Source organism: Nuphar pumila, chromosome 16, assembly GCF_984573655.1.
Source record: "Nuphar pumila chromosome 16, dmNupPumi1.hap1.1, whole genome shotgun sequence".
Classification (NCBI taxonomy): domain Eukaryota; kingdom Viridiplantae; phylum Streptophyta; class Magnoliopsida; order Nymphaeales; family Nymphaeaceae; genus Nuphar; species Nuphar pumila.
The window spans coordinates 8747178-8762763 of record NC_143264.1 but is presented as its reverse complement, the minus strand read 5'-3'; the positions used below and the strand labels follow the sequence as shown (position 1 = coordinate 8762763).

At 36.6% G+C, this 15586-nt stretch overlaps 1 protein-coding gene across 3 annotated transcripts in view; it reads right to left on the bottom strand.

Moving 5' to 3' along the window:
- The window catches only part of LOC149812870 (protease Do-like 9), a 62535-nt gene extending 48014 nt beyond the window's left edge, over positions 1-14521 (bottom strand). For 2 of the 3 annotated variants that reach the window (XM_089992389.1, XM_089992391.1), the window contains exon 1: positions 13520-14246. In XM_089992389.1, the coding sequence (XP_089848515.1) occupies positions 13520-14129 (610 nt within the window). In that variant the 5' untranslated portion in view covers positions 14130-14246. Of the gene's footprint in view, positions 1-13519; positions 14247-14450 lie in introns of those variants that run through there. The other variant, XM_089992390.1, reaches the window with a different exon arrangement.
- Positions 14522-15586: the final 1065 nt, after the last annotated feature.

The following is a 15586-nucleotide window of genomic DNA, read 5'->3' as shown; positions in this document are numbered from 1 at the left end:
TGTAAAAGAACATGTAATTTTGTACTTGTGTAATGAAAAACATCTTATTAGTAAAAGAATTAAACATATTTTTATGTATATTTTGTGTACTATTTTATATTTTAATTGGGGTATCGACTAGTCCAGCCTAGTCCTTGACTAGTCTTTTTAGGGGTCTACCGACTAGGCACTGCCTAGCGCTTTTGACTACATAGCCCGCCTTATGGTGAGACACTTTGCGCCCTGAGGTGCATGACTGTCGCGTAAAACCCCTGAGGTGCACGTCTCATGGTGAGACACACCTTGGCATGAGGCATGCGCCTCAGTCAAATCGGGGTCAAAGCCCCCATTTGACTCGAAATTAGGGCCTCTCCCCTCTTTCTATCTCAGAGTTATCAGAAACGCCTAGCCAAGTGGGGAAGCGCACTTTCCCGAAGCGCCCAAAAAAATGGAAAACGTGCTTCCCCCTTTTTTCATTTTTTTGTATTTTTATTTTTATTTTTGTTTTCTATTTTTTCACTTCCCCCTCGCTTCTTAGGTAGCTTCCTGTTCGCTTTCATGACGATTCTTGATTCGCTTCTAAGTCATCTCACGCTTCCCGCTTCCTAAAATTTTAAAAGTGCCTCGCTTCTCGCTTCTGCTTCCTCGATTGGCAACCATGCTCTCTCTCTCTCTCTGCATAAAGGAAAAAGAAGAACTACCGGCAAGTGCTCTTTGTATTTTAGTTCTTTTTTTGCTTTTTTTTGTGCTTGTGAATGTTGTAACACTTTTTTTTGAGATTTGGACAAATACATTAACATTTGGTTGTTTAATTATTAATGTTAATATGCATTTTCTGATGATGACATGAGTTGAGAAATTTGATTGTTAAAGATTTTATTACTTAAATTTTTATTAAATGTTCATATTTTATTTCTTAGATACTTACATAGATCAAGTTGTTGCACTAATGTTAATTTTACATGTTAATTTCATATTTTTCGATATTTATTTGAGATTTTTTATTTCTTATTGGTTGTTGCTTCATCAATAAAACATTTCTTCTATTTATTTGTATTTTTAGATATTTTTTTAAGTTTTTTTAAGTTTAAAAAAATTGAGGTTACGTTTTATGCCTTGAGGCCTCGCTTAAGCTCCACACAAAAATTTGAGGCTTACGCTCTACCAAAAAAATTAAGGCCTCGCTTCAGTTTTTGGTGGAGCGCCTCGCTACGCCTCAACGCTTTTGACAACATTGGTTTTTAACATTGACATTTCAACTCATCCACCCAAACCCAACTCTTTAAAATAAGGCCCCTTCCCCCCTCAATTTAGATTGAAGAATGTATGTTGGTGCCAACCTTAGTTGTGAAAAGCGACACCTAGGCATTGCAGTAAAAAAAAACATTGGTTTTTAACATTGATTATCATGGAGTACTTGAACAAGATGAAGACTATTACATATCAATTGGACATTGTGGGATGCGCAGTTAGTGACAGATATGGTGCAACAAACTCTGAGTGGGCTAGGATCTGATTACCATATGATGGTTACTTCCTTATTGTGTTTGTCAGATTTACCTACATTTGAAGATCTTCGTTCCAAGCTTTTACAGTATGAGATGGCCTTGAAGGGATTTTCTTTAGATACTCATGCTCATGTTGGAGCACACGATGTTCTAGACATAGGAGTTTCCTATGGGCGAGGACGTGGTAGGTATGACTTTCGGGAAAAGAGAGGTCAAGAAAGGAATGGACTAGAAAGTCGTGGAATACTACCTACACCCAATATTCCACCTAATTCGCAAAGACAAAGATCAATACCCACATGTTTTTTATGCAATAAAAGAGGGCATATCAAAGCTAATTGCTGGTTTAATCCTCAAAATAGAGGCAAATGACCAGAGACAAGAAAGGGGTCAGATAAATTGAAGAACAGTGGCGAAGTCAAGGAGTTATTATTATCTGCTTTAGCTGAACTGAATTTAAAACAAAATGATCAGGGCACTTGGTATGCCGATTCCGGTGCAGCCACTCATGCCACTGGTAATGATGGTAAGTTCCTAACTCTTATTACTTATGTTGGTAGAAATAATATAGTCACTGGAGATGGATCTCATCATTGTATTTCTCACATTGGAAACTTTGTCATTCCTATGTCCAATTCTTCTCTTGCTCTTTCAAATATCATTCATGCTCCTAATATCAAGAAAAATATTGTTTTTTGTCTCTAAGCTTGTAGATGACATTAATGCTTTAGTTGAGTTTACTCTTTGTTCCGTTCGTGTCAAGGACCTTCACACAAGGGAAACGTTCGCTGAAGGAAAATGACAAGATAATATATACGTGTTCCAAGAGAATCCTTTCACTCGTGCTCAGCCTGTTGATTCCACCTTGAAACTCACATCATTATCTTCTTCAATTCCTCCTGAGAGTGTTTTTAGCCTTTCTGAATGCATTGAGCTGAATCTTTGGCATGGTCATCTGGGTCATTCTAGTAGTAGATTTATTGAAAAGCTTGTTTTCAGCAGTCTTATTCCCAAGTCCAGTCTAAGTTTAAATGTCGCAACAACTACGCCTTCATCCCAAAACAATTGGGGTCAGTTTAAATGTCAATGATAAAAAATATTCTAGTTGTCTTCAATGTAAGAGTCATGTTCTTCCATTTCATTCTATTAATAAAAGAGCTTCAGGACCGTTTGAAATTATTTATTCTGATGTTTGGGGTCCAGCTCCCATTCCTTCTATGTTTGGAATCAAATATTATCTCATTTTTGTTGATAGTTATTCTCGGTATACATGAATTTTCTTTATGAAATGTAAATCTGAAACCTTCCAGTTATTTCAGAATTTTCATTATTTTGTTCAAAATCAATTCTCTGATAATATCCTTTGTTTCCAATGTGATGGAGGGGGTGAATTCTCCTAAAATGACTTTATTAATTTTCTCCAAACAAATGGAATAAGTAGGCGGGTGTCTTGCCCTCATACACCTCAACAGAATGGAATTGATGAACGAAAGCATCACCATATTGTCGAGCGTGCAATGAGCATGATGCATGATAGTAACTTTCTTATTACCTTCTAGGCAGAGGTTTTTCATTCAGCGGTTCACATCATAAACCGATTGCCCATGAATATCTTGAAAAACAAATCGCCCTATTTTTCTTTACATGGTGTTCATCCAAATTATCATGATCTACGGGTATTCGGGTGTGTATGTTATGTTCATGTTGACAGTTCAATGCAGCACAAGTTTCAAGATAAGGCCTTGAAGTGTAGATTTATGGGGTATGTTGATGATTATAAAAGGTGCAGATACTATGATCTCGTGAGTAAGCGTATCAAAATATCCAAGAATGTTGTATTTGATGAATTGAATTTTGACCACAATGCTAACACTTCTCCTGAAATTGAAGTTTATCACCCCTGGTTGAACTCTGGTATCTTTTCTAGTGTTGATGATGTTTTTCCTTCATAATGCAATCAAAGAGATGAGAGAAAAATGTCTGATGCTGCACAAAGGATTCAAGAAAATGTTATTTCAGAACCACTCTTGGCTCCCAAAAGGTATAAAGGCATTATTTACTCTCGACGTGAGAAGGAGACCCTTCCCAACTCTAATCAGGAGATGAATTCTTGTTATGTTTTTGTTTCATCCTCTGCTCCCAGAAGATCTACTCGACCTAGACATCCTATTGATAGGTGGGTTAGTCATGAGAATTTCACCATGGATTTTCAACTCTTATTAACCTCTTTAGGTAAAGAAGATCAACCCACAACATTTTATCAAGCAACAAATTCTAAAAGATAGATTGAAGCTATGAATGAAGAAAGAGACTCTTCATGAATGTGGCACTTAGAGATTGTTCCCAGACCACACGATCGAAATGTGGTTGGGTCCAAGTGGGTGTATAAAATAAAGTATAAGCCGGATGGCACTATTGAGCAATATAAGGCTAGACTGGTTGCCAAGGGCTTCACTAAGGAACAAGGACAAGACTATGATGAGACCTGCAGTCTGGTTGTGAAAATGAGCACTATTTGAATCATACTATCATTGGCTATTGAGCATCAGTGAACTATCAGTCAACTCTGGATGTGAAAAAACTCTAAAGGAGGAAGTGTACGTGGAGCAGTTCATTGGGTACGCAGAAGAGAACTCTAAAGAATATGTGTAGGTTAAAGAGAGCTATATATGGTTTGAAGCAGGCTTTTCGATCTTGGTTTGACAGTTTTTCTACTGAAATAGAGAAATATGGCTTTAGTCGGTTTCTTTTTTATCATTCTCTTTTCATATTCAAATGTAAAGATACAGTTACCTTGTTATTAATATATGTAGGTGACATCATCATTACAGGTAACTCTAATGAACATATTGAACAGGTCAAAGAACTCCTAAACCACAGGTTCAAGATGAAGGATCTTGGTAAATTGCGATATTTTCTTGGAGTAGAAGTTGACAGAACTACTGAAGGCATGATACTTACCCAACATAAGTATACTATTGATGTTTTTAACAAGGCAGGTATGAAAGATTGCAAGCCTCTAAGCACACCCACTGTACTTCATCAGAAACTTAGTTCCCAAGATGGAGATTTGTATGAGGACCCTATAGGGCATCATAAGATAGTAGGGATGCTCCAATATCTCACATTTACTCGCCCTGATATTGTTTGTTGAGTCAATCAGGTATCTCAGTTCATGCATGAACCGCATATTGGGCATATGGAAGTTATTAAACGCATTTTTCGATATTTGAAGGGAACTATTGGAGACGGAGTTCTGTACAGAAAAAGTATGAATGGATGTCACAAACTTCTTGTTTACACAAATGTAGACGGGGCAGGAGATCCAGATGAGCGCAGGTCAGTTTCAGGATATTGTGTTTTCATTGGCCTAAATATTGTTTCTTGGTGCAGTAGGATACAAAGAGCTATTGCTAGGTCGAGCACAGAAGTTGAATATAGATCAATGGCAGTTGCTACTACCGAAGTAACATGGATTAGACGCATGTTGACAAAAGTAGGAGAATTGATATCTAAATGTACTCTCTTATGTGACAATCAAGTGCCAAGCATATTGAAATTGATCAACATTTTGTAAGAACATTTTGCAAGACAGAAGGTCGAAGAGAAGGAAATTGAACCTGAATTCGTTCAGACTGCTGACCAAGTTGCTGACTTATTTACAAAAGGGCTTATCAAGGACAGATTTTGGATGTTAAAAGACAAGTTGTCCATGATTCAAAATCATGTACAACTTGAGGAAGGATGAAAAGAAGTCATTATCCATGACTGGGTTTGGATCTCGGATCCAGACCCAACTCGAGTTTATTTAAGTCACATGCTCGTTAATGGTCTTTTGTAAAATTACAACATATTCTCAAATGAGAATATACGTAAAACATGTGAATTTACATAAATACCCTTATCGGGTTTGATATATATATATATATATACATATATGAGATAAATATATGTATATGTATCTTTCTCTCTCTCTCTCTCTCTCTCTCTCTCTCTCTCTCTCTATATATATATATATATATATATATATATATATATATATGAATATATATATACAAGATACACCATATTTTAACACCCCCCCTCAAACTTAGGGTGACACAACCGAAAGTTTGACAAGAAGGAAGTTAAATCTTGGAGAGCACAGCGCCTTGGTGAAGAAGTCTGTCAGTTGATATTCTGATGTAACATAAGGAAGGTCAATGGTTCTTCTTAAATATTCTTCATGAACATAGTGGCAGTCCATCTCGATATGTTTCGTGCGCTCATGAAATGTGTGATTTTTAGCAATGTAGATTGCACTCTAATTATCACAACATAACTTTGTGGGCCCTTTAACTTGAACATTCATATCCTTCAGCAAGTTGCGAATCCAAACTATTTCCATGGTGGTAGATGTCATGGCTTTATACTCGGCTTCAGTGTATGAAAGTGATATCTTCTGTTGTTTCTTGGATCTCCAAGAAATTAATGACTCACCTAGAAAAATACAAAAATCAGTGGTGGAGTGACGATTATTTGGGCCACCTCCCCAATCAGAGTCAATATAAGCAATTAAACTTAATTCAGAATAGGAAGATAGAAATACTCCCTTGTTTATTGTACCCTTTACGTATCTGATGATGCGAAGGATGGCGCTCATGTAAACGGTGGTAGGCATGTATTGAAATTGACTGGCAACATGTACTGCATGAGAAATATCAGGCCTAGTAATGCTGAGATATGTTAGGGATCTAACCAATTGCTTGTAAGGTGTGGGATCTTTTAGAAGAATGCCATCATCAATCTTCATCTTCGAACCCACTATTTCAGGAGTTTCACAGACCTTATCATCTGTGATTCCTGATCTGTGAAGAATCTCACAAGCAAGTTTAGTTTGAGACAAAAAATAACCTCTGTGATAATAAGCAACCTCAATACCCAAAAAATATATCAAAAAACCTAAGTCTGACATCTCAAATTTCAAAGTCAAAATAGATTTAATACTTTTGATTCTTTTAGTATCATCTCTTGTTATCAACATGTCAACAACATATAACAATAAGATAACAATTCCTGCATCATATTTCTTAACAAATAATGCAGTATAAAAAAAACCATTTTCAGTCATTACATTGTTAGCTTGTTTCAAGCCATGGGAGCTTGTTTCAAGCCATAAAGAGCTTTACGAAGATGGAGAACTTTATTTTTAGGGATTTTCATATCAGGTGGAGCATCCATGTAAACTTCTTCATTAAGGTCTATATTTAAAAAGGCATTTTTGACATCCATTTGATAAATATTCTATTTTCGAATTGAAGCAATGGTGATAAGACATCTGACAGTAACCATACGAGCTATTAGAGCAAATGACTCTTCATAATCAATCCTGTATTCTTGACTATACCCTTTAGCTACTAAACGAGCTTTATACCCCTCAAGAGAACCATCACTTTTGGTCTTGACTTTGAACACCCATCGGCATCCTATAGTTTTCTTTCCACTGGGAAGCGTTTGAAATTTCCCTGAGTTAGCTTTCCTAAGAGCTTGAAGTTCACTCTTCATGGCTTCTCTCCATTCAATACATCGTTTGGCTTCTTCAAAAAAAATTGGTTCAAAATATGAGTGAATGGCACTTAAGCAAGCCCGATATTTAGGAGAGAAGGAATCAAAGGATACGAATCTGGAGGGAGTCCTAGTTCTTTCAGTTCTCCTAAGATTTGAATCATGAGTGGAAATAGATTCATTGGGTTCACTATATTGCTCAATAGCACTTCTAAAGGTGCTTCTATCTCTATGAGAATAGGTGATAGGGTCTCTAGATACATTTTCTTCTTGAGAGGTAGAAGGGTTAGAATTATTGTTGATCACAACCACTTCATTGTCATTGTTATATGTTTATTCATCATCACTAGAGATATCATCATCCTTAGATAATAGGTCAAAAAGAAAGGAATAGTCAGTATTTTCTAAATGAGTTTCATTCTTTTCAAAACCACCATCATTTTCCAAAAAAGTTACATTCATTGAGACATATAATTTATCATTCTTGGTGTCATAACAACGAAATCCTTTTTGGGTTTTGGAATAGCCAAGAAAAGCACAAAAAATGGCTTTTGATGAGAGTTTAGCATTTTTATCTGTAAGAACAAAGCACTTACAACCAAAAACTCTCAATCTATTGTAATCGGGTTCTTTTTCATATAGAATCTCAAAAGGAGAAATTTTATCTAAATATTTGCATGGAAGATGGTTAATAAGATAAACGGAAGCAAGAGTCGCCTTGGCCCAAAACTTTTTTGGAATACTTTGAGAAATAAGAAGAGTTCTAGTGGTTTCAATGATATGCTTATGCTTCCTTTCGGCCAAACTATTTTGTTGTGGGGTCTTAGGACACGATCTTTGATGGACAATGTCACAATCTTCACGATATTTCTTAAACTCATTTGAGAGATATATGGCTTCGGAATCGGTCATAAATATATTTAAATTACTATTAAATTGATTTTTGATCATCATATGATATGATTTAAAACATGAAAAGACTTAATGCTTATGTTTGAGAAAATATATCCAACAATACCGCGAAAAATCATCCACAAAAATCACATAGTAGGCAAAACCTCCTTTGGATATAACGGGTGTCGGTGCCCAAACATCCGAATGAATAATTTCAAAAGGTTTAGTACTAAACATAGTTCTTTGTCCAAAATGCATACTTCTCATTTTTCTAAGAATGCAATCATTACAAGAGAATGTATTTTTACAAAGATTTTTAACAAAATGCAAATAGGACAACTTAGTAATGTTGGGATGACCAAGTCTCTTGTGCCCAACATTTATGTCTTTATGTTGGGCAACATTACAGAAAGTGTTTTTAGAAATTCGAAGAGAGTCCACATAGTACAAATCTACCTTCCTAGAGCCTTCCCTAATCAATCTCCTAGACCGGTGATCCTGTATCAAACATTTATTAGATGAGAATTGAATGTCACACCCAAGGTTCGTGAGTTGAGAAATGGAAAGCAAGTTTAAATTCAAATTTGGTATAAGTCTAATTTTAGGAATAAAGAAGTTTTGGGTTTCAAAATTTCCAATTCCCTTAATTTCAAGAGAAGTACCATCCACGGTTGAAACAAAAGAAGGTGACATACTTTTAGAATATTCAGATAGAGAAGAAATGTTTGGGGTCATATGAAATGATGCACCCGAATCTAAGAGCCAAGAGGTTTTACCTGGAGGAGAAGAAATAGATACGGCGGCACCGGAAATAGCTCCCTTAAGAAGAGGTTGAAGAGCCTCCACAATTTGATTGAAAGATAGAGCTTCATTTGAAGATTCCTCTTTTGGTGGTTGAGATGTAGTTGCCATTGCTAGAAGTTTCTTCCATTTCGGGCAAACCGGTTTGATATGACCCGGTTCTTTGCAAAAGTGGCACAAAATTTTACTATAGTCTCTTCTTCCACCCTGACCACCTTGATTTTGGTTCTTAAAATGAGGAGGTTTATATGTCATCAAATTGTTACCGGGCCTAGAAACGGCATTAACACCATCACACTCCTCTTGATTTGTGGGCATTGCAAGCACACTAGGATTTTGCTTGCTAATCCCCATACAAGTTTACTCTCCACTTAATTTAGTTATAACATCTTCAAGAGAGGGAGAGGTGAAAGAGGATAGGAGAGAGGATCTTATTTGCTCAAACTTGGGCCTTAGCCCATTCAAAAAGTTAAAAAATTGATCTTCTTCTAATTGCTTGTGACGAAGCTCTATGGCTTTTCCACTCCACTTGGGTTCAAGCATGGCAAGCTCATCCCAAATGAAAGAGAGATCGGCAAAATACTCTCTTATAGTCATTTCTCCTTGAAGAAGGGTTAGCGCCCTCTTTTGGAGATAATACTTATGGGACAAGTCTCTAGAAGTATACATCTTCTCAAGGTACTCCCATGCTTGAGAAGCATTTTTAAACTTCATAATGTTGGCGTTGATTCTTGTCTCGGCGGAGGAAAAGATCCAAGACAAGATCTTGAAGTTCTTCATTTCTCACTCTTCATGTTTCCTACTATACTCCTCAAGAGCCTTAATTCTTTCATCTCCCTCAAGAATTTTGATTTTCCCTTCTTTAATCAAAGTGATTTTAGGCTCCGGTTCCAGAATCGAGCCTTGAACATAACCCCAAAGCCCTTTCCCTTTGATGTGAGCTTCCATATTTTCGGCCTACGTAATAATTTGAGCCATTTAGTTTGAAACAAAGAGAGAAATGGGAGTCTTTTTCGCCCATTAGAGAGGTAAGATGAGAGAAAAGAATATGTACCACAATAAGATTTTAAATCTTACTTGTAGTAATCTTCTAAAATATTGAATGAAGAAGAATCTCGACTCCAATCACCAAAATGGTGAAGGCATGCTTTTCGAGGCACTTGATATTGTGAATAACCACACCAATTTCTTTCTCCAAACAACCTGGCTCTGATACCATGTGAAAATATCATTAAAAAAAAGATTTTGTGTATCAACACAATACAAGAAAAACAAAGAGTGCACAAAGGCACAAAGGAGAACACTCACAAGTGCACAAAGGCACGAATACACGAACAAAAACATGAAAAAATATGAACTTCAATATATGAGATCCCAAGAGGGGCTTTACAAAAGCAATAAAAAAACCTAAAGGGGTTCACCCCTATTTATAATGATTTAGAGTCAAGGGGGGGCTCCAATACACATGTTGGAGCCCCTCCAACGGTTAGAAAAGTAACCGTTGGAGGGTGCTTCCAACTTGTGTATTGGGGACCCCCATGGTACACTATGAAAAAGTAAAAAGGGACAAAAAGGAAAAAAGGAAAAAGACAAAAAGAAAAATAGGAAAATAAATTAAACATATTCTCAAATGAGAATATGTGTAAAACATGTGGATTTACATAAATACCCTTATCAGGTTTGAGATATATATATATATATGAGATAAATATATGTATATGTATCTTTCTATATATATATATATATATATATATATATTCAAGATAGACCATATTTTAACAATTTAACCATATATACAAGTGATAAATTAATCTAATGTAAGATATATATGAGAAATAACATATGATACATGGCATAATTATCCACCAAGGGATGATCACAAAGGCCACTATGGGTACATAAAATCCACTAAAGGCATACACCAAAGAGGGCACAATAAAAATTAATATTTTATAATTAACAAGTATGCAATGAATCAAGAGCCTCCCATCAAGAACAAAAGTGTCTACCAAAGATCAAGTGGGCAAACACAACAAGTGTCCGCTAAGGGCACACCAACAAAGCCCACAAAAGGGCATACACAAGAAGGCCCAATTATAAAAATAAATATTTTATTCATTTCAACAAAATGCAAGAAGCATGGAAAACATATAATCATAGTATTTAGAATGCTTAAGAAATCATAAATTTAGAACATAATTTTTAACATGCTTTGATAATCAAAAGGATACTAACATACCCAAAATATACTTTGAATTAACATGTTGAGCCAACAAAACAATAACACATTTAAAAAGAGATTTTAAAAAAGTTTTAATTTCAATTAATTTGAAAACACGCCCAATTTTTCAACATAAAATATCAAAAACAATTTTTTGAAAATTTACCATAGAAACTTCTCCAATTAAGAAACACATACCGGAATATGAGAGCCTGGAGTCCAAGCCGTACATCAATTAAAATTTTCTTTAGAAGGACAAACACAAACAAGATACCAAGCTCTGATACCATGTAACGAAATAGTGTGGATCTCGATGCACTCCAAAATGAACTCCAAGAATCGAAACATAATGTATTTGGACAAAAACATAAGAACCAAAAAAGAAACACAAGGAATCTGAATGAATGAACGATTTCACTAATAAAAAAATTAAAAAATACACAATATCCTCACTATACAAATACACTACACACACATAAACCTAAAACTACACATCACTCTCACATTTTACAAAGCACACACTCACCCTTATTTATAGAGAAAAATGAGAGGAAGGGATAGAGGAAAGAGAGGATAGAGAGTCCTCTCCGGCTAGTTTGACTAGTCGTTAGACCTAGTTCAACAGCTAGAAAGGCTAGTCATTGGGCTTAGTTCCCAATGACTAGAAGTCAACTTTAGTTGACTTGCTTAATATATATATATAAAGGATACATTTATCTTAACACCCTTCACTCTCTTTTTCTTCTTCCTTTTTCCCCTTTTCTTCTTTTTTCCTTCTTTTTCTTTCTTTTTCCTTCTATTTTATTTTTGGTATTCACATATACACGTGTTTTTCACACACACACACATATGTGTGTGTTTTATGTTCAATGTTATGCAATTTTACGAATTTTGTGATATGTTACATTGAATTATACACTTCATTCATAGTTACAATCATATGTTTTTTACTAAATTTAACTATTCATTGTAATATTTTTGTTCCTCCAAATGTTTTTTTTTTGTCCCGCCTAGGCTCTGACTAGTCCTTTTTTGGATCTTCCGCCTAGGTTATGGCTAACGCTTTTGACAACTAAGGTGCCAACAATTCATCAACAAGCCAAGATTATAGGTTAATATAATAGAAAAGAGTTACCTTCCTTGAATTTTAAATAATGATAACCATTGGTTGAAACAATATAATAAAAGGCAAGATGCAACTTGACTGACATGATTGGCAGTTGGATCACACATTCATCATCTTCAATACAGATGCTATTGCTTGCCGCATTCTGTTATATTTCATTATTACTTCATAATGTTAGGTACAAATATGAATCACACATGATGGAGTTCAAGAATAAACCAGAGTTACCAGTCGAGGAAGCGGGAGCGGGAAGCGATACGGGAAGCGGGAGCGGGAAGCGAGGCACTTTCAAAAATTTAGGAAGCGGGGAAGCGTGGGACCACTTAGAAGAAAATTCCGAACCGTCTCGGAAACGACCTAGGAAGCGAATCGGAAGCGACCTAGGAAGCGAACCGGAAGTGAGGGGGAAGCGAAAAAAAATGAAAAAAATGGGGAAGCGAGGGGGAAGCGAGGGGGAAGCGCGCTTCCCATTTATGGGAAGCGCGTTTCCCATAAAAGGGGGACGCGCTTCCCATAAAAGGGAAGCGCGCTTCCCAAAAAAAGGGGACGCTTCCCCTCACTCTTCGGAAGCGTGACGTTTCGCGCTTCCCCTTTTTCCTAGGCGCTTCCAGTAACTCTGGAATAAACTATTATCCGAGGCAAGTATCCAAAACCAGATATTCATTTCAAATTTTGCTCCCCCCTATTCATCTTGCCCTAAATGCGAGGTTCGGCAAGATTTTATTCATTTTTATTCTTTCTGTTTGCATGCTCAACTAAAGTAATGTGTGGGTCAGTTAATAGAGGATTTAATGCTTTTGCCCACCAGTCGATAACTAGAGATAAACGTCAATCCATATGGGAGAAAAACAATTGATCTCTATTAATGGACCTGCTACTTTTGGTAAAAGTTAAGCCATGGTCCAAATAGGATAGCATTTCTCTTTTGTATGTCCATTGAGTTCCAAACATATTTGAGGAGAGATAGATAGAGATGCAAGAATTTGTCAAACAACCAGCCTCCTTCATATACATTAGGAATGCATTGAAAAGAAGGATATGTGCATGTGTGTACATAGGGACTCTCTGTTTTCCAAATTTCATAAAATTGGTCTGTTTGGATGTACCCATTTCGTGTCCACCACATCCATGTCCAAGTGACATAAGGAATTTTTGTTCATCTACCATGACAAGATTTAGAAAAAGGAAAAAGAAACAAATAACGAGACTGTGAATTACCAACTTAAATCACAAACCATTTCCGTCTTGATAGGAATTGCTAAAGATAGCTTTGTACATTCATCTTCAACAAACAATTGGTAAACAAGACATAAACATCATAAGATATGCTTGGTATGTCTTAAAATCTACATACTGTTTGACAGCACATTAGGTATCCCAGCATGCACATCAATAGGAAAAAATATAGTAAATTTTCAAAATAATGTTCAGAAAAGAAGTTTTTACCTATATCACACTCGGTGCCAATGGCGAGCACAGTCGCTAAGTACTTGGTATCCGACCCACGCTTCTTAAGCTTTACCTGTGTATGATGCTCTACAGAATGTGCATTAGTAAGCACTCTGCGGCCACCGATGATAAACCCGCTGCTGCTAGAGCTATACTGCCGCTTCCTCTGCCATGGCAACGAGAAATTCGGCTCCGTGTGGACGCAGAACACCTTAACCACCGCATCCATCGAAGGCACAACCTTGATCACGTTCTCCTTCTTGACTTCACCAACATTACCAGCAGAAACCCTCAACAACTCCCCGCCATTATCTTCGACGATCCTCATGCTCGTCCTAATTGGCGAACCAAGAACTCTATCGGCCACCCCATTCTCCAGTTCCGGTGCGGCCGACTCCCATGGAACGACCTCCGTCGAGTGTCCAATCCCATTTCCCTGGGAACCAACCGACGATTTATTGCTCGGTCGCCCACGTTTCCTACGCTCCAAAGCATCGGTATCAACCACCTCAGCGCTCGCCAGAGAGATATCTTCCACAGGAGGATCGGGAACTCCGCCGTGGGCATCCTTCACCTTCCTATTCCTCTTCCTACCTGACTGTTTCATCTTCCACGCAAAACTCTAATCCTCTCTCACCCAAAACCACCCAAAATCTGCAACACCCAATTCGAAACAACCCTTTCTCCGATCAAAAACCAACGAAAACCACCAATTTCATGCAGATTCCGATACCCTAGAAGACCTCCTATCTTTACAAGAACGAAAACCCACAAAGATAACGATTGAATTCAAACGAAATTCCGAACAAACACAAGCTCCAAATTTTCAACGACGAAATCGCAAAGAAACGAAGCTATCTTCTTCGATTTTAAGCGGTTTTGGTCGGGGTAAAGGAAAAAAAATATGAATTTCTAGTAGAAATTTTACCAGATCAAGGAACTCCTCTCCTCCTCGTCTGGTAATGGAGGAAGCGCGAGGAGATAATGAGCAACCCTCCTTTCTCTGCGCTCTCTGAGTGAAACGGAAGTTTTTGAGGAAAATAAGGCATTAACACGAGCAAAACTCTATTTACTACTCCTAAAGTTTTGCATCTAATTTCAAAAACGGGGTTCACTTTTGTGAATTTCTTGATGTAGGTTTCAGGTTTCCTGTAAACTGCCAAATAGAGACCTCATTATTGAATCCAACATGCTAGGAAATGTGACCCTTTTCAGTTTTTTAGAGTCCTTCGGAGTTGTAAAACACTTATTTTGACCACATAGAAAAGAAGAGGGTCGGTATCAATGTTGCAAAGATTTGGGTATGTCCACAGTTACCAAGAAACCAAATGGATCCGGTGAAGCGTGAAGCGTGAAGCGTGAAGCGTGAAGCGTGAAGCGGAAGCAGTGTTAAAAAATGGTTAAGCTGGATACAGTTAAAGAAGCTATTATACAAGTGCATAAAAAATGAAAAAGAAAAACATATAAAGCAGTATGAAGTATGGGCAAAAGCAAATAGGAAATGACATGAATACAAACATAAAGTAATATAAAACCAACACTAGCTTATTATAATTTTTTAATATGAAAAACATAAGTGATGGGGGAAACCAAGAGAAAATTTAAAGAAAGGAAACTAAAGGAAATCTATTTGAGAAATGAAAAGAAGTGGGCTTCCCACTAAAGAAAAACAAGTTTTCTATATTTCTAGTGGGTTTCTCAAAGCTTCTCCTCCTTTAAAAGAAGCAAGGAGTTTCTCATTTTTAAAAGAGCATCCTCACTTGGTAAGAAGTTTCCGATAACTATGGGTATGTCTGACACGCAATGCAATTACAATGCATAAACTTGAAAAGAGAGAAGAAAATAAACTTTTAAATTTTTAAGTAATAAAAAACTATTATGTATGTCATCATGTCAAAGCTTGTTGGACCGGGGATACACCAATGAAATAGCATGTCCCCACTAAGTAACTAGATCTTTTGATCATTTGATGATATTATTGGTATTTGATTTTGAATTAATGGTCAATGGTAAGAGTAGTTAATGTTTAACAGTTTCATAGGCAGATTTTAGAAAATTCAGAAA